General features: G+C 39.1%; 1 protein-coding gene across 4 annotated transcripts in view; it reads right to left on the reverse strand.

The window, feature by feature from the left end:
• LOC106908051 (inositol 1,4,5-trisphosphate-gated calcium channel ITPR1-like) overlaps positions 1–20,271 on the reverse strand; it is a 121,387-nt gene that overhangs the window by 91,995 nt on the left and 9,121 nt on the right. For 2 of the 4 annotated variants that reach the window (XM_088005361.1, XM_088005359.1), the window contains exons 4-23: positions 13,803–13,918; positions 13,606–13,692; positions 12,857–13,015; positions 10,293–10,391; positions 10,131–10,214; positions 9,868–10,014; positions 9,662–9,757; positions 8,692–8,736; positions 8,568–8,597; positions 7,950–8,104; positions 3,580–3,679; positions 3,331–3,491; positions 3,065–3,206; positions 2,817–2,975; positions 2,550–2,722; positions 1,666–1,785; positions 1,382–1,573; positions 551–802; positions 325–466; positions 102–255 (exon numbers count right to left, since the gene is read on the reverse strand). In XM_088005361.1, the coding sequence (XP_087861487.1) occupies positions 102–255; positions 325–466; positions 551–802; positions 1,382–1,573; positions 1,666–1,785; positions 2,550–2,722; positions 2,817–2,975; positions 3,065–3,206; positions 3,331–3,491; positions 3,580–3,679; positions 7,950–8,104; positions 8,568–8,597; positions 8,692–8,736; positions 9,662–9,757; positions 9,868–10,014; positions 10,131–10,214; positions 10,293–10,391; positions 12,857–13,015; positions 13,606–13,692; positions 13,803–13,918 (2,613 nt within the window). Of the gene's footprint in view, positions 1–101; positions 256–324; positions 467–550; positions 803–1,381; positions 1,574–1,665; positions 1,786–2,549; positions 2,723–2,816; positions 2,976–3,064; positions 3,207–3,330; positions 3,492–3,579; positions 3,680–7,949; positions 8,105–8,567; positions 8,598–8,691; positions 8,737–9,652; positions 9,758–9,867; positions 10,015–10,130; positions 10,215–10,292; positions 10,392–12,856; positions 13,016–13,605; positions 13,693–13,802; positions 13,919–20,271 lie in introns of all 4 variants that reach the window. The other 2 variants (XM_088005360.1, XM_088005358.1) reach the window with 1 other exon arrangement.

The raw sequence follows: 20,271 nt of genomic DNA on the forward strand, positions 1-20,271 counted from the left end.
AATAATGACGATCTGAGACAAACTGGCTTGGTGTTTCTTTTGTCTTGAATATCTCAGGTGGTAAAACGGGTCAAGGTGGGCTCCAGAAACAAACTGCTTACCTTTGCTTTCATCTCCCTTCTCAATCTTGTTGATGGGGAAAACAGTGCTGACATGAACACAGTCTAAAATGTTGAGTAAGATCTTCGTCAAGCGCAGCAGGTCGCTGAAGTTGTAGAAGCCAAAGTATATGAGGTTTCTGGCCAGATTTACTACCTGCAAATAAAGTTCGAACATATTTATTTGGCTCTCATCTACTCACAAACCTCAAAAGAAAAGAATTACCTCAAAGGTGAGCTTGTTTTTCTCCTTGTCAGAGAAGGGAATGTTTTGCGACACCACCTCTCGCAGGTAGGTCTCAACAAAATCCATGGTGAGGCTGAAACGCTCCTTGATCTCATCTCTAGTGGTCCCATCGTTATCGTAGCTGTTTAACACGGAGAGAACGTGTCAGAGGCGTCTTTGGATGGCGAACGCACAGCAATTAAAAGTACACAGAGGTGACGCTCACTCATCAATGGCGATTTTAGATGGAATCTCGGACCACAGACGAGCGTATTTGACCGGCGTGACCTGCTCCTGAGGGTCCCGGTCCACGTGCATGTGCAACATCAGGCGGCAGAAAGAGGCCCGCAGGTCAAAGGGCAGGTCTTCGTCGGACATGCAGCGCAGGATCAAATCGACATCAAGCTGACCAGAGATCTTGTTGATGGCCAAATACTGGCGGTCCAGACACATCCGAGCAAAGAGGTTGAGTTGGCACCTGGATGGAGAGACGGGAGTGTTAGCGGCATCAAACCTTGGGAGAGCAATACTAATACAAGAAATGATTTGATACGTTATAGGCATAAAATCTGTATTAATAGTTGTCCTGTTAACAGATTCTGCCACCTGAGTTCTGGATTTACATGACTTTCTTCAAAATTACCAAAATCCTCTTTGCTGATTAAAGTTCTGCTGTAAGTTACCAGGTCATGTCCTGGTAATTAATGCAACTGCGTCATATTCTCCTAATTTTCAAATAATGGACTGAGTTGAAGAGATATTCCAAGTTTGGGATATTGTTTATCCTCTAATGTTCCAACTTCTAGGAGCCTTGAGAGATCACACTGAGTTAGTAAATGACTCCATTTACTAAAGAGGCGACTTCTGAAGGCAAAGTCACTCCACACGTTTCATACGTTTCATTCTACTTCCAAATGATGCATGTCACCTAAAATCCCCAATAAACTAATTTGTATTTTGCTGTAACATGACAAAATGTGGACATTTACATGAAGTATCATCACTTTTTGAAGGCACTTCTAATGTTTTATTTGTCTTTACGTGCAAGACATCTCACCTGTAGTAGCTGACCACTTCCTGGTCCTCCTTCTGACCCTCCTTTGCATCCTGGGCCAACTCCCGAACGCTCTTACTGCGGACCTCTTTGCAGTTGTCTTTCCAGAACAACCAGACCTCCTCCACCTCTTCTGGCTCTACAGGATCCTCCCCATTTGCCGTTGACTCAATCTCAAACCTGGACAGCACTAATCTGGTGACAAGTGGAAAAACGTTTGTGTTCTTTTAGTGCTCATGTTTGATCCTCCAGTTCTCTCTCTCTCTCTCTTGAAACGAGTGTCTTACTTAGTTTCAATGAGGATGTCAGCGTTGCTGCTGTCCAGCACTGCATTGCAGATGAGTTCCTGAGTAACTGGGATGGATTTGTGCATGGACACACAGAGGTCTGACAAGTAGTCCAGAAATCTGTGAACAGATTATTTTATAAGCATTGGAGAGGCTAAGGCTGCAAAACATGGATTTATTTTATGCATTTTGATTTTAGGGCATATATCTGGAATAAAGTCCATGCATCGTAGATAAATTAAAATTTTCTTAAAGGGGCAGTATAATGTGTTTCCCAGACACATAGGATGATTTTATAGCACAGTCAAGTAACTATGTTGCCTTTACTTATAAAAATGCTACGTATATTAAATATGACTTGACTTTGTAATTTAACGCCTTGAAATTGGGCCTCTGTCGCTTTAAGAAACTCCTGCTCTTTCTAATGCTCCATCTTCAGGAAGCTCAGCAGACACTCAGCTCCACCAGGTGTTTGCTAATTGCTGCTGGCTAGTCTGAAGGAGCTGAGTGGGAGAATGGCGGAGTGAGGGCTTGGATACTGCAGGTCTGAAGAGGAGTTACGTCTCTAAAGCGGGGCTAGGTCCACCCAGCTGGATGGTTGCCATGGAGATTAAAGGATTTCTCAAAAATGCATTAAAAAAAAATCAAGGCAAGACTCCAGGTATATTTCATAACATGATGCAAAGCTCAAAAAGATCAATTTTACATAATACTGCCCCTTTAACATCAATCAACATGATTAACACCTGGAAGAATAACAATAACTGGACAGGTTTTCCTCAGTTAATATATTTATAGCCAATAATATTCTTTTAGAGACCTTACAAACAAATCCTGGTCACATCAGCAGCTTTTATCTCACTCTGTTCATCTGAAAACATCACCTCGGTTCCCGATTCTTCCTCACTAGAGTGACAAAGGTGTCAATCTCAGCAGCGGTGATGTGTTTTTCCAGCAGCTTCCGGTTGTTATGGAGCAGAGCCGTTATCGTGTCTTCTGCCAGAACGTCGTACCCAATCTGCTTCTGCATGAAGCGGAACTGTTTGGCTATATATTCCTGTGAACAGAATAAAAACGGTGTTGCTTATGACAAAAATAACAATAATAATATTCAAGACTGTGAGTTTTTATTGAAGCAGTTTGCAGTTTACCTGGTTCTTCCGGTAATCCTGTTGGGAATGGCGGAGAACTCTGTAACAGAGCCGGCAAATGTGCCTGAACGGAGCATGGCGCTGATCTCCCAGCTCCTCCAGTCGTAGCATGGGACCGTCCCCGCTGTCTGTGAAAGGAGCTTGGAGAAGCTTAAAAATCTGGAAAGAAAACCAATAAGTTGTTGTTTTCAAACCTCTGGTATAACCTTATGACAGTTCATCTGAAGTCTACAGAGTTAAAGGCCTACCTGTTTAAGGATGTTCTGCTCTCTCATCAGTTTTTGTCTCTCCCTATTGGGTTTATTGACCATGATCTCCAACACGTCCTGCCCACTGTTGGGGATGTCCACCACAAAGAAAACCAAATCTTCTAGCAGCTTTGTCACAAACCTGGAAAGTGAAGATGAAAGTATTTCACTCGAGCAGATTTTTGTTAAATCACACTCCCATGTTTACGAATGATACATTTAAATAACACAGTACCATACATAGTAAGGCGGACTGAGAAGCATACCTCCTTTCATTTTGCGTAATGGTTCCTTTTTCCAGCTTGCCAGCTATAGAAGCTAACACCTTACTAGCGTCGTTGGCGAAGTCTAAATCTCGCACTTCTGATGGTGGCACTGGGACTATGGCGAACGCTTCCTTGTCTTCTTTCACGGCCGACGTTCCAATCTGGAAAACGTAACAAAACGTCCAGCTGTCAAAGCAGACTGATCAACGTTACACTTGGTCAACTGATGGCCGTGGGCAAACCCCGCACCCGCAGCATGACGGGTTTCTCCTCCTCCTTGTCAATTGGGAGGTTGGTACTATGAACCCACGTGTTGGTGCACAAGTGTCGAAGTCTGACGTAGGAACTCCTGAAAGGCAAGAGAGTCGCTTTTAAGAAAAAACAAAACAAAACAGAAGGACGACAATTTCAAGTCACCAAAAAATAATGAACAATTTCAAAGCAGAAGTAATAGATGTTTGTCAAAACTTTTGGCAAAAAGGTGGTATTCATTTGTTTTCAATCTCCAACACATTTCACCTTTCCAGTACACCACAAGAAACACAAAATATTAACAAGTACACTTGAAACAAGACAAAACTAACTTAAAAGTAACTTCTCACCAAGATATGGGAGCTTGTTTAAGTCACATTTATTAATATTGATACATAAGTACTAGTTCCACTGGCAGATTGTTTCCCTTATAACATGGGAAAATGTCAGTGGAACCAATAGTTTTTTATTATGTATTTTAAGGAATTGTTAACCTAAAACAAGCTCTTATGTCTTGCTGTAAAGTTACTTGCAAGTTAGTTTTGTCTCATTTCAAGTGTGCTATGATATTTGCACTGGACACTAGGCCAAAAATACTTGATAAGATTTTGTGTTTTAATCTATAACATATTTTATACGTTATAGATTTGTTTGTGGTTATCCTCCTGGGAGCTGAGCCAAGTATTTTGTAGCCTTCATCAGGTTTTCCTCTAGGATTGTTCAGCGTTTAGATACATTTATCCTCCCACCAACTGTGACAAGCTCCCATGTCTTTGCTGGGGATAGTATTTGAAGGCGGCATGTTGTTTTGAAGGCCTAAAACGTCAATTCATGCAACATCTGACCAGAGAATGTTCTTCCACGTGTTTGTGTGTAGGTGGATTGCCACATCTAAAAGCAGAAGTCGTATACTAATTGGGTTGGAACAAACTCTTTCCATTTTCTACTCGAGACATTCAACAATAACGGTCTCCCTTAGATTTCAAAACCTAAATTTAAGCATCATGTTTTTGTGTGAAGGAGACAACTCGTAAATTACAGATATAGAGGCCTGCAGGTAAATTCGAGATATCTTTATGAATTGGTGAGAAGTCAATCAAAACAACTCGAAACATGTTACAAGTGTTCAACTACCTCTAAAGCAATGAAATGCAGCACCTGACAATAAAACAAACACCATAAAGAAGCAGCTCTCTGAAACGGTGCCAGGGAAAACAGAGAGGAAAGTGCACAACAACAGGATTTATTGCACAATGTACTGTGATAAAAAGGCACACCCAATAAATAACAAATGGCTATAATAATCAGTCAGTGTCTGTTGCAACCTTATTGCCTCCCCGGTGAACTGTGTTGCATGTGTAGAGATTAGCTAGCATTGGCTTGTGTGGCCTTATTGCTCCTGTAAGCGCGTATTAAACTTCTACGCCAAAGGCTCGCTTCACTGTAACATCACCCGGCCTGCCCCATGTGTGACTGTCTGTGTCATCAGCCTGCCCTCAGGCGCACAACGCAGTTAGTAGCCACATTCTTAGCAAAGATTATGTAACTGGCCACCGAGGCTAACGAGCTAACCTTTGTGTGCCAGTTCTGTCAGGCGCTAATTAGCTGGCGTGGCTAAAGTCTGAGAGGCAGGGTTACTTCAGGTTGAAGTGACAGGTAGTCGTGACCAAAAACACACAAAGGGCATGACATTGTAAAGGCTCTAATCACGCTGTGTAGCCTCTGTTTTCATCTCACAAGGATAAGTACACCATTGGACTTTCAGAACTAAACATTCATCCCTCATACCATGCAGTCAAAGAGAAGTCGTAAACAAAGCAAAACCTGAACACAGATGACAAGACTGCAGTCAACAAAGGCAGGAACACAGCTTTGCTGTTTAAAGGGGCAGTGCAATATATTTTTCAGGCACATAGAGCCGTTTGATAGCACAGTCAAGTCACTGTGTTTCTATTACAAATATGCAAAACCATTTTTTAAATATTCTGCTAGTGTAAAAAATAAAAATAAAAAAAATACACAATTTTGCAATAGTTGTGTTTCCATTAATTAAGAAACAAAATAAAAAACTTTCATGAATAAGCTTGTTCACTTAACAGGTCATTAAAAATGAAGGTGGTGACGGATGTAAACATTTACATGACATATATTCACATTTCAGCAATGGCACTAGAACTTATCCATCAGCCATCAGAGGAGACGTCGACATCTTATCAAGGCACTGGAGTGACAAACTCCTTATTTTTGGGAGTGGCCACATATGTATGCGACGTTTTGGGGAAATTGCAGTCAGTAAATTTACAAAAGAGCTGCCAATGTCCAACTTTTGACTGAAACTCAAGTTTTGATCAACTGTACAGTGCTGTAAGACCTTTGCTGCTGCATACAAACTGGTGTGATGCCAAAAAAGTTTTTTCAAATTTGTTGTGCAAATTTAGTAAATTTATTTTTATAACTCCAGCCGTGCAATTTAAAGTCAATGGGAACTAAGCTTATGCTGCTTTCGGTTGCTATAAATATGCTCTACGTATCACACAAAACGTAAAAGACCTTTGACTTCACAATCTGAAATTGACCTCTGTCTCTTTAAGAAGCTTCTACTCTTTCCGACACGCTGCCTTCAGCATGCCGTCACAAAATGCTTCTGATTCGTGTTTCCTAGGAACTTTGAACTGAGAAGTCGTTCATATGATGAAGTCAGCAGACTCTCAGCTCTGCCAGGTGTTTGCTAAATGCTGCTGCCGCTAGTCTGGAGGAGCTGAGTGGGGAAGGCATGCTCTGTGAAGTGGGGGCATGCAGATGTGTTTTTGATGAGGGAATAACTTTATGACAAAAAACAAAAAGAAAAGAAAGGTCAATTTTACATAATACCTACCATTTGGACAGTTTCCATTAACTTTGTTCTATTAAACCTAACAGAAATTCAAGATCAGATGCAGATCAGATTACAAAACATCCCCACTAAATGTGTGTGCAGCTTACATAATATGTGGTTTGTATTCTTGCGTAGAAACATTAATAATTATGTTGATATTTTGAAATCTGGGAGTTTTCTCCCTCTCTTGTGTTCATCTAGGCAAGCCTGACACATTTTCTGCTTTGCCTTTATACCGTTCTTGTGTTTAAAAGATCTGCTTTTAGTCAAAACTGAGTGATCGCACATTCAGAACAGACACCACATAGCAAAACTGGTCCGTGTCCACAATTGCCCACTTTTAAACTCAATACCACAGAAACTAGTTTCAACTGATGCTTTAAATTCCCCCGCCACAAAAACACATGACTCACATGTTTTTCCTCTTTGAAATGTTGTTTTTTGACATCACTGTGGTCTTCATAAAGGGACAGTATTTCATCAACATAGTTGTCATTTGTCAAGGTTTTTTTTACCCCATACTTTAAGATTCCTTCAGTACTATGTTTTCATTGAAAGTGACTGTGTCGTTGAACTCTTAACAAGAAAGTTTGCGCCTTGAATTTTCCTTCTTTTTCATTCCTTTATAAAATGATTTTGCTCCAAGTTTAAGCACTTTCAAGTAGCAGATGATTACAGCTGCAAGTCTTTCAGGTTTCCTCTCTACCAGTTTCGCACATTTCGGAAACTGGATTTATTTATTTTTTTTAATTCATCTTTGAAAATCGCTCCAGTTCAGTCAGTTTGGTTGGAGAGCATCCATGAAAAACTATTTGTCTTCCTAAAGATTCGCAGTTGGATTTAGGTCTGGATCTTGATTGGGCCAATTTAAGACATGAATATTGATTCATATCTTAAATTGATTTGATTCTACATATTTGCTGTCTTATGGCAAATTACAAAAGGTCTCGGTCGATTTTTTATACTGTTGTTCCTCAAACACCAAATTTGATTATAACATAATTTCTCACTTATTAAAATCAAGCTTGGCTGTAATGTAAAATGTTTGCAACTAGGGGAGAGCAATAAATAGATTTCCTTTGTTTTTTGAAGATTTAATTTTTAGAAAATATGGAATTGTTCGTCACCAATGTACTTCTTTGGTTTCCAGAGGGATGTTAACTCACCCAAGAACTATCATGACAAACATGTTTTACATCTTTTTATTTCGACTTTGATTTCAGGTCAGCTCACTGAGGGAAATAAAATACATTTGTTTTTGCTGTACTTTTTTTTTCTTTTAGATATTTTCCGTCATTGATATTTCTATAAAGAAAAAAAAACATGAAGGAAAGAAAATGGATTAAAATCGGAAACTGAAAAAATATGAAATATGAGACTTCATGTTTAAGCCAGGTCTCCCAGTCCTGGTCGTAACACGAGTTTCAGACGGGGGATTTTTGAAGCTCGAACTCATTCACAGTTCGGACCGGGTTTTGTTTACGTGCCGTACCTGGGAACCATCGAATCCCCTCCTCTTAGGGTGGTGGGGTCCAACTCAAAGATGGACGACACCTCCATGCCGTCGGGTACAGGGACCAGGGTGTACATGATTTTCTCCTGTGGAGCGCGGAGGCGGCCTCGCAGAGCCTCGTTATCAGCATCCAGCTAAAAACAAAAATAAAAATACAGTAAAGGATGCCCTGCACACACCTGTAAGGGAGTTAAGAATCAGTGGCAACAATCTTCAACCATAATGGTAAATAACCATGCTAAGTGAACAAAGGTAAATCATACTGAAACTCTTTAAATTTGATAAGAAGTAATTTCATGTACATTTACAAACATCCTCTGTGTTTTTTAAGCCTTCAACTAAGATGATTCTGGAATTTGCTGTATTTGTGCTCTTAAAGAAAACAAAATATATTTTTATTCAATAACTACCAGCACTGCTGAGCATCAACTAAGATGATTACACAGTGACACCTTGTGGTAGTCAGGAGCTACTGACACACAAAAAGCAAATGATGAGATTTTCTGCCAAATCTGGATTCGAGTGCAGATTTTAATTTATATGCATATCCACACTGACGCAGCAACCAAACAACATCTATGGATTGTGTGACAATACCTGAAAATTGAAGGGTATAAAGTCCACCACCTAGAGCAACAAAGAAAAACCCAGAACAGATTTTTAAAGCGCCCAAGAACGAAGCAGAGGCAAAGCTCCAACAATGAGAGAACATCTGACTTACAGAAGATCGCTGCTCAGCGCTCTCCTCCTCAAAGTCTGGGTTCACCTAGAAAATCCATTTGAAAAACATTATCCAATGAATCATTCATTTAAGAATGATGTACTCTTTTTCTTTAAATAAAATATAAATAACTGCAGTTTTGAAATCTCTGCTTCCTGGACATTTCAGAATAGATTTTAAGGTGGTTTTGATGCCCTTTAAGCAGAACTATCTAAAATGTATTGCTTTTTCAAAATTACTGATCACAACAACATTGCAAAGTATTGTTGGAACTACAATTAATATCAGCCAAATGTTGGGCTCTCTACAACAATAACACTTATTTGATGATGCTAGTTGCTTGTCATAGTAGAACATGTAGATGTTTCTTTGAAAAAAATACCAGATTCAATCATATGCAGCTTTTCCAATAAAGCCATGCAGCTGATATACTTTCTTTTTTGCCAGAAGTTATTTTTGCAAAAATAATCATCACCTCTTTTTTTGGCAAAAATAGACTTGGGTCATTATTTTCAGAAGGTGACAAAATACACCTGCTAAAGATTACAGCACAACAACAAAGCACTAAAACACAATACAAACATATAAAAATACAGCACACATTGATCAAATCAACACTTACCAGGATTTTATCATTTTTAAAGGATGTTAAGATTTGTGCATTATATATTTACATGTCCACCTTTAGCATCTCCTCCTCATTAAAAGAACAGTTCAGATATTTCCCACATAATTTCCTTGTTTACATTATTATTTCCATATGTTGTTTTTTATACTTTTTGCTTTCATCTTCCCTAAAATACTTTGTGTTGCTCTTGTTGTGTATGAAAAACTGTCTATAAATTAGAAGTCTCTTGATGTTTAATTATTGCTGCCAGCTCAGAAATTGAATGTTTGTCTATATCAGTATACCGTTAAAAAAAGGGGGTGGGGTGGGGGGGGGAAATCCACCGACACACACCTCACCCACCTCTGCAGCCAAATAGCAGCCAGTGGCCAAATGCTTAAACCTGAACAGACTGTTCCAATATCCTGCGCCTCCTCTGCATGGGTCATGGTGCACCACCTGGTGATGAGAGAAGAAACAGCAAGTAAAGCCAGCATTGTTTCCGTATCAGGGATCAGCATTTAATTGATCGGGGGACAGATTGTATTTTGGGAACACGTTCCACCAACCTCCACTTCCCACAGTGCTTTGCTGCTGGTGGCCGAAGTCGCCGACTGTCGACCGGTGGTTCGGAGAAAAACGTACTGCTTCTTCCTGTGGTCATCACAAGTTAGAAACTTTTCCTGCTCTGCGTGGAATAACCGCACGACATCACCCTAAAACAAAACAAAACAAAACAAAAAAGCCCATAAGACGTGATCAAGTAAATGTCAATTTTTGCTGTTGTAGATAAAAAAAAACATCAAGTAATGCAAATTGTGTCAGTACCTACCCCCTTGAGTATAGTTTCCAGGTTGTCACTCCATTTCATGAATAGAACAACTTTCCAGCTTGTGTTGCAATTTACAGAATTAACCTGAGGAAAAAAAACACATAGAGAAATGCTGTATGAACATTTCAACACATTTATTATTTATTATTATAACAGTCGTACCTCGTTACACCCCGGGTTGTCAACTAGCTGGTGGCTGCTGGCATGGAGAGGCTGTCCTGCATTCACAGGGTTGAGGACGACTTTGTCTCCGATCACCACCTGCAGGAGCAACGCAGATTCACAGAGGAACACCACATTGCTTAGAAGCGAAATATAAACATAGAAAACCTTAAAATGTGATCAAAACAATTTAATCATTTTACAAAAGTGACCTACATTTTATAAATAAAATAAAAACTCTACCAGCTCAGATTTGTTTCTAACTATAGACGCCATTTCTTGAACACTAGGTGGAGCTAGAGTCCCTTTGTGTCTCTTGCCAACAACACATCAAAAACCTCAAGCTTTAATTTATGACAAATAGTGATTTAGACAAAGCTTTGATTATTTACATGCACCACAAGCTGAACTCAACTTTTCAAAGCGGTGCAAGAATTCATCTTAAAAAGAAACTGTCTTTAAATATTTGATTTCAAAAGTCAAACATTTGTGCCACAGAGGGTAATCTGCATGTTCTCAAAGAAACAGACTGAGGTGTTACGGTCGATGCCGCTGACCAAGACACTGGTCAGACTGGAGGAGAGGCTGGTGCCTCTTGGTCCTTTTAAAAGGATGAATCAAATGTGGAGGACAAATCTTCCCAAAGGGATTAATTAAGTGGAACTTAATTAGCCATTCAGCCAGCTTAACTCTATCACCTTCCATTAGCCACGATTAGAAACTGCAGCTCGAGCAGGAGAGGTTAGGTTCACGTATGCCCCATTTACCCGAGCCACTCTGACTTCCCTTCAAAAAGCATTACGCAAATGTAGCTTTATATAACCCGTTAGCAAGAAAAACAAGAAATCTCCATTTCTTTTCTTTTATAACTTGTTGCTTTTATAAGCACTCCAGGCAAAACGGGTGTGTTTTCTGCTGCAAGAAAAGAAAAATCATGACAAATTCAGAACAGGTGTGCTAACATTAATACCCAAATCTTTCTCACATTTAGTGAGTTTGTGTTGCCATTACAAACTTTAACATACTTTCTTTAGATTTTATGTAGCAGACCAACACAAAGTGGCATATAACTGGGGAAAGAAATGAAAGTGATGTATAGTTTTTATAATTTAAACCATGAACCCAACCCTAAGTCAACCCTTTGCATGTTTAACCAATAATCACTGCAGTTAAAGATGCAACTATCTTGGAAAATTACTCTACCAATTTTGTACATATTATTCATTTTTATCCCTTTATAATCAAAAACAGCTCAGTTTCCACCTGGATGCCTGTGATTATCAAATTTCAAGTTTTGCTAAACATCCTTGCTTAAACTTCAGTTTCTACTTTGACTAGGTAAGGACTTTATAAGAGGAGTTTTGGGGGAACTGCTGTCTTATATTCAGATATTTTTCCAACTACAATGGCTTTTCCAGTATTGGGCCATATTTTGCATACATGTTATTTTCCCATTTGCACCTCAAATGGGAACCTTAGTTCCACATGTTTGCAGTCTCCTCTCTCTGTGTTTTGACCTGCTACAAAGAAAAGGTCTTGTGGTATCTGCCAACAAAGATCTTATGTATCCTTTCCCTTACACTTCATAATTTTGGTCTGTTTTCTGTTGGTCCATCACATCAAATCCCAGTGAAATACATTGAATTTTGTGTTTGTAAGTCAACATGAGCATAACTTCAATGGATCCGAATACTTTAGCTGTATCTACAGCCTGCGGTTTTCTTTTTTTTTATTTCAAGCACAGAGGAAATTGGCTGCACTCGAAATGAATTTTCACACTGCGTCTCATTTCCTGCAGTTCTCTCTGGATCAAACCGCAGGTCAGTACATTGGATTATAGCAGCATAGGTATTAAGAGAGATGTAATTAATAGATTTTGTTTTACTGTACGCTGCTAAAACACAAACTCTTACCAAGTGTGTGTGTATTTTTGGTCTAGTTTCTAGAGAAAATATTTTAGTACATTTGAAATAAGACAAAGCTAACGTAAGTAGCTTTTTAGTAATTATAGAAACTTGTTTTAAGTCAATAATTCTTTAATATAGATGAAAAAGTTCTAGTTCCACTGGCAGATTATTTCACTAAAATGACCATTTTCTCATGTTACAAGCTCCTATATCTTTCTTAAACATTAATTGCAAGTTAGTTTGTCTTCTTTCAAGTGAACCAAGATATTTGCACAACAAACTGGACAAAAATACTTGGTCAGATTTTGCAGTATATTTAGTAAAACCATGTTCTTCATCTTGATGCCTCCGGAGCTCATCATCGTCCAGCTTTTCATCTGTGCTTGTAAAACACACTGAAAAGGATTCTGAATACACAGTGCTTCTAATCCAACCGGATAGACTCTCTTTCCCGAACAGATTGGTGTTTATCAGCAGTTCGTCGTGCTTGACAAGTTGAACATTTCAAAACAAACGGCGTCGAGCCTGAACTGGAGGCTCAGATGTGGCGAGTGCATGTGACTTCTGTTTTCGAATCCCGTGTAAAGTCTAAAAATACACGCTAGGTTCTTTCTATTGGGCATAATTAACTGGAATCCCACACCCGGCGCTACCCACACTGTCTCCCAGGGATCTCAGCTTGTAGAACGGCTGGATGTAGAACCAGGATCCCTCGTTCCCGGCCGAGTCCAGAGTCACTCTCATGGCATTCTTCTCCAGCAGTGCAGGTAGCCGCTTGTTCACCGTCAGGTATTTATTGCTTTTCAGGTGCAGCAACTGTTGGCACAACAAGGCATACAATTACAGGAGACGTAACCAATCAGTCTCTCTCTCTCTGGACCGAGACGTGAAAAATGTTACACAGCTTGAGAAAAATGTGGAAAAACTGGTGCGACGGAGGCCATGGGGACAACTTGAATGAACTTTACAGCAGAAATGCTTGATATTGTCTTTTTTTTAGGTCATGCAAGACTGCCAATTGATCCAAGGGGTTACTTTGGGAACTTTAGTCACAGCTGGTTTTCTCCTAACAAGCTTCTAAGTGTATATTTCCCAAGCAGTAGTTGAATTATATAAGGTATGTGCAGCTAGGACATCCCACACTATCTCCCTTATGCACATTACACAGCAAGTTTCTCAGATAAACGCACATGAATGCAAAACCTTCATGAGCAATGAGCGAAGGAAAAGACCTTTTAACGGTGACCTTATAGGACTTCTTTGTTCTGCGGCAATTATTTAAAGCTCTTCAGATTAAAAAGCAGAATTATGGTCAGTTTTATCAAGCACTCAGCATGCTCTGAGCATGCAGCACAGCACCACAGTCCATTTAAGCAAAGCCCCTTATCTGGTCGGCTGCAGCGCACCTGAATCACATTTCCATACTGGATGACTGTTCCCAGCAGCTTGCGGTTTTCAGACTCATTCTGCTTCTTCTCGAGGTCTGCGGCGTGCTGGAAGGTCACGACAGAGCACACGGATGGAATCACAAACACGCATCGTCGGAAATCGCCCGTGTAGTTACACTGCAATTATGGTTTGCGAGGCTGGAAATAGATCTTACGTGAAGTTTATTGAGCAGGACCGTGTCCGTCGTGCTGTTACCGCCCGGCTTCGCCGCTTTCCAGAACTGTTTCTGTGCCGAGTATCTGTTCATTGGACACAGCTTGAAAAGGCAGTCTAAAAGCACAAACAGAAAGACACATGTTTCATAATTTATCGCAACAGTCTGCACTCATGCCCGGCGTCCTGACCTCGGCAAATGCAGCCAAGTTTGGGGAAAGTGGTACACCGAGACTAAAAATAATCGTTTTCAGAAGCGGAATGGCCTCGACTTGGTCTCACTCACAACAAACTTTAAGGATATGTGGGGATTCACAGATGGGTTCTAATAGCATGAAGAAATGGCAGGAATTTTGTTTCACCAGCAGCAGGTTTGGAGAATAAATATTGGCCATGCAAAAAAAAAAAAAAAAAAAAAAAAAAAAAAAGCTGGACTTACATTAATGGAATATAATCTTCTGAAAATATCAAATCAATTTTATTTTCAGCATCAAGGTAGTTCAAAGTGCTCATAAAAATATCACAGACACCAACTATAAAACATGAAATAAACATTACATTTTGTCAAATGCCATCAACATCAAATATGTTGATCAAGGCAACTCTAAGCAGGGGGTTTTTAGCCTTGGCCCTAAAGGAAGTCAATGTTTCGTCTGTTTTACAGTTTGTTCCAGACTTGTACTGCATAGAAGCTGAATGCTATTTAAATAATAAAATAACTTACAGTTCAGTAGGGAAAAAAATTATTTAGTTGATATGATTAAGATGAAAATAAAAGAAAAATCCTTTGTCCATATTGCAAACAGAAAAATGGGAAGCAGCTATTTGTTACTTTTTAAACTAGGGGGATGAACGGATCAGTTGATTTACTTCATTTTAGGAAATCGGTGGTAGGTCGATGCTAACGTGTGAAACCAATTTTATCTACAAACATCTGAAAATCAGCCACTGTTACTTCTCACTCTGGCATGAGAGAGGGCAGCCTGACGGACCCACCCAACCTCATGAAATGATCAAGTAAGTCTGGATTGTTTCACAGGTATTGTTCAATGTTTTTCACAAAAAAGAAGAAAGATTGGAACATTAAAAGTGTATGTCACAATACACTATGCGTAACAACACCTGACAGAGTCAGTTATAGTTTTATTTTAGTTCAGTATCAGCAAAAATCAGAATCAGTAGCCCATGTTATGGCCCAGACATCTTTGTTAAACTGTAAGGACAGATTTTGATGCTGCACAGTGACTGGTGGGATGGAAATAAAGATGCACCAACATCAGCCATGAAACAGAACTGACTCCAAGTTTGGAGGGAGCTGCTGATTCAAGTGGTGGAGGTAAAGTTTCCTGTTCATGAGAGAAGATAAAATTTAGCAGGAAACTGGCATATTACATGTTAAAGACAGGCTCAGAGTACTGAGCCACAAAAAACAACAAGCTCTTTTATGAAAACAATTCCTATGCAGACTTGACAAATGATTTACAATTTATTTTCCTTAAAAACAATGGCAAATGACAGAAAAAGTCTTTAAAAAAAATCAATCTTTCAGAGTTAACCTGAATTGAAATTTGGAGAGGGATAAAAAAGAAGCTTCTAAAACATGTTTGTCAAACAAGATAGTAGCTATTTGGTAGGCTGACATTTAGAACTATGGAAACCCAAATGTAGAAAAAAAAATACAGATTTTTTCATAGAATTAAATGTTCAAAAACAGAAAATTGAGTTAATTGATAAAAATCAAGGGCTGTTGCCTTGCAGCAAGAAGGTTCTGGGTTCGATTCCTGGCCTGGGCTCTTTCTGCATGGAGATTGCATGTTCTCCCTGTGCATGCGTGGGTTTTCTCCGGGTACTCCGGCTTCCTCCCACAGTCCAAAAACATGACTGTCAGATAAATTGGTCTCTCTAAATTCTCACTAGGTAAATTCTCCCTGTGTTGCCCTGCGACAGACTGGCAACCTGTCCAGGATGACCCTGCCTCTCGCCCGGAACGTTAACTGGAGATAGGCACCAGCACCTCTCCTGACCCCATTAAGGGACAAAGGTGTTAGAAAATGGATGGATGGATGGATAAAAATCAATTTATTGCCCAGCCCTGATGTGCAACAACATAAAACAAAAACTCTGACTGAAATGGGGATTCAGTCTCATGGACAGCATGAGGTTCACAGCTATTTTAAGGAGCAGAGAATATAGAAAGTGCTGGTACAGACTGATAAATATACAAGATAAAACTAGAAAAAACTTTCTGAGTTGTAAGATGGTAGACTAACTCGTCCGTTCAAACATTTACTATGAACTACTGCATTCCAAGTGTCAACTAGAACTCCACTGAGTAATAACAGAGATAAAAATACGCATTTGGGCTACCGTACTCAGAAATGCGGTCAAAGCAAAGAGTGTCGGGGGATTACCCATCATACAGCCTGGAGTGGAGGAAGCAGGGCAGGAAAGAGGAGGGCAAAGACCCAAAAAAAGAAAACGGGGCACTGGGAGAACATTTGTCCGATGCAAATGGGCAATAATGGCTATTAAAAGCAGAAAAATACCGTGGCACCGTACTACTACGGCAGAAAGGTATTTCCTAAAAAGATAGTTGCAAAATGTAGACATTATCTATCTGCAAAAATCTTCACAACAGACCTACTAAAGATGAACACCTGTAGGACTTTCAACCTCATTGTCCTCAAAAGCTGCGTTTCCATGACTGCAGAATTTGACATTTCAAAAATAAATGTGCTTAATAAAAATAGAAAGAAAATAGAAAAAGCAATGAGAGTCCAGTGGTGGATCGACCCCAAAGACACTATTGACCCTTCGCACGTGATGTCACCTCTTCAGACCTCTGCTCCCTCCGCCATGATGGACGTAAAAACAACCTGTGTGCTCCTTTAAAGCCTGTCAAAAAGCAGACACTTGTAGCCTAATATCACTTTTATTTAGTTGATTTCACCTTAAAAATGGTCATAGGATGCTGTGCGATCGACAAGGATACAAACCAAACTTGTCATTCATAACTTTTAATGAGGAAAGATATGGCAGCGATGGAAATCAACTGTCAATAATAATGACTGTCAGCCCTCAGTGTAACCGCGGATTTGAAGTGAACGTTTTTTACACCTTTTGCTTACATTCATGTTTCCTTTTTGTTATTGCAACATGCAGTGCAGCAATAACAAAAAGGGGATTTTGAACATGAACTGGTCAATGAATTTTGAAATTTAATCATGTTGTAATTTTCTCATTCGGCATTAGGAAACTTGTGCTTTGCCTTTTGTATCTAATAGGGATCTTTCAAACACAGATTGAAGAAGCAGAATTACAATATTTTCAATATTCTTTATCTTTTACCATCAACCTGCCAGAGAACTACCAATGAAAATGAGCTCTTGTGGCTAAACCTGGCATATTTACATGGTTGTTTTGATGTGCTAAAGTTAATTAATATGACCTGTCCTTTATGAAATAAATTCAAAAACACTCTGAAATGTGTCACAAGCAGTTATGCTCTCTGCTTGCGATTCAGTCTTCAATTAACACCCCAGTCTGCATGTTCTCAGAGTTCACATTTCTTTCCTTTTCTCGATCTCTGCAATGACACTATGAAACCGTAATATAGTTGCACAGTAACTGTGCTCGTAATGTGGATAGCTTGATTTCATACTCAGTTTATCGTGCACTTTTGAGAATAAATACAACCTGCATCTACAAAACACGAACTGATAATTTCATCCATAAGCTCCTCAAATCAGAGACGAGCTAGATTAAGCACTCGGCTCCCTGCAGAACTGACTTCTTAAATAGCTTGCAAGTGCTGTTAATACTCCACAAAGAGATTAGGCTCCAGGCCTGTTACAACACTTCTGATTAACTCTGGTGGCTGACACAAAGGGCTTTTTCGTCGACAGATTAACGATTACTTCACAATGCTGAGGTAAATAGTCTGCTTTTCCGAAAACCAATTTGGCGACAAGGATCAACATTTGCAAAACATGAATTATTATTATTATTATTATGTGTACTATGATGCAGTAACTAAAGCGTGCAGTAGGTCAACGCAGTGAGAAATTCAGTCAGTGTGCCTGTGCAGTTACAGCAGTGCACCGATAAACCACACTTTTGAATATCATTTGACTAGCTCAGTTAGAAGCGAGCAGGTCACCTCTCTGCGTCTTTAACTGGGAAGAAGTGGCCTTGTGAAACGGCAACCTGTCGATACAGAAAGGTACTGACTGAGTGACCAGTCCTAACTAATCACTCACAGATGAATCTCCACAAAATGATGGAATCAGAATAATTATGTTAAACTCCTGAAGTGTTGATAGGACATAACATTTCTTAATGCAACATTTAAACCGACAGTACAAGATGCTAAATAATTTGTGCTTACAAAAGCACAATGAAATGCAAGTGAAACAAAAAATTCCTTAAAATCTCTAATGAACAATAGAGACCAGTGGACATGAACTTAAACGGCAGACGCTATCCAATGAGTTAGAATATTTGTTGTGATGAGCCTGGCACCACTTCAAAATAGAAATCGTTTTGCTTGTTGTTCTGATGTAATGTTATAATCTGAAATGTGTTTTATGAGCTGTAAGCAGAAACTCATATCTAAATGAAATAAAGATCTGAAAACACTCTTGGGTGGCATTACTTTAAACAGTAAGTCATTAGTGAACAGTTACTGAAAAAAACTTTTCATTTATATAATAAATATGATTTCGTACTGCTATGAAAAACAAATTACCTCCTAAACCCAATAAGCATCTCTGGAAATTAGTCTTTTAGGATTCCTGGCCTTTTAAAAAGCTCCACTTTTGTCTTGTCTGTTAAAGTATTTTTCCAAATGCATCGAGCGTGAATGAAGCTCTCTTAAGTACGTAGTCTCAAACATGTTTCACATCCAAATTTGAAAGATATTACAATTGTTTATTAAATTACACTGTTTAATTTAGTGTCACGTTGTGAAGGTTATGCATTTAGCATGGACACAACTTTAATCAAAACAGTGTTTTGTTTTGTTTTTTGCCTTTCCTTTGATCTGCTGTAAATCACCTTAAATTGTCTTGTGTATTAAAGGTGCTTTACAATGAAACTTGCCTTCTAAATTTGACCAGGACATTCAAATCACAAGACCGTCGACAAGAAGGTTGCTGTAGTAACCTACTTAAAAATAAACAAGTTTTTGTTGTTGTTGTTCTCTGTTTCAACATTATTGACTTCACACTACTCGACTGTGCATCTGTGTTTAGATTTGCTGCCCCATAAAAATAGGTTATCTTCTGATTACCACGTAGCACACCAGGCTAAATTAAGCAGGCAGAGACGATTAGCCTGCTGGGGCGAGGACTCCATGCTCACACTTTCTGTTAAACTTTAGTTAGAGAATCTAAAAAAAATTACTGTTGAAAACGTTTTGGTGCAGAATTGGTCAAAATTAGAGCTGAAATCTGGGAAGGATTTGTGTTTCTATCCGATACGCAGGATGAAGCCGTCTCAGTTCCTGGAAAAATCCATGCGAGCTAAAAGCCTTTCTTCCAATGAGGAGCCACTCTGTACTCGTCAGCCACTGAGCAGTAGAAAATAACCGTGTTAGAAACCACAACCAGACCACAATAAACAACTAACTTCAGTAAATTTAAAATGCGAAACATCTAAAGCATCAGAAGAAAATAAGGAAAGCCACATTTAGAGTTCCAGTCTTGAGACCACAGCTTCTATGAGATCCACAGTACACCTAAAGTAAACTTCATTAATGTACCCAAACTTTTATTTTAAATTAAATTTAGCTGTCAAAGAGTTCATGAAACAACAAATCATTTCATCAATAAAGCTTTAGCAAATATTCCTCTGACCAGAGTTCAATATCTCTTCTTTCCAAACTCATTAACATAAAACATAAATAATGTCTTTATATGATCAGATGCATTGGTTCCTCATCAAACCGCTGCTAAATGAAAAAAGTCCCAGACGAAGCTCAGCTTACAACACTTCCTGTTGGTATATGGCCAATTCATATCAATCACAACCTTACAGGATTTTGTTTGTGAAATCTGGGTTTTCCCAATACAATTAAAGCACTTTGCACAGATTACAATAATGTTTCCAGAAAAAAGGCATTACTGACTGCAGTTAATGCCAGTCTGTCTGTGTCATGTGATCTGCTGTCAGCTGCGCTCAGATATCCACAGAAACCCCCAAGTGTTGGAGAAAGAGCAAAGCACAGCTGGAACGTTAGTTATTATGTTTATGACATTCAAACCAAATCAGAAAGTTTTACACAATCAAACCATATTCACTATACCAAGGAGCTAAAAACAAAACACAGTAAACATGCTAATGCTATCCTTGCACTTCATCAAACCACATGAAAGCAGCAAGATGAGACTTCGTTAAAGTCAGTAGATGCACGAGTCGAGATTTTGCCCCAAAGTCCACTTTTTCTATCCTAAGCATATGTATTTTAAAAC

This window comes from Poecilia mexicana, unplaced genomic scaffold (assembly GCF_051168715.1).
Source record: "Poecilia mexicana isolate PSO_F unplaced genomic scaffold, ASM5116871v1 scaffold_5, whole genome shotgun sequence".
Taxonomy (NCBI): Eukaryota; Metazoa; Chordata; class Actinopteri; order Cyprinodontiformes; family Poeciliidae; genus Poecilia; species Poecilia mexicana.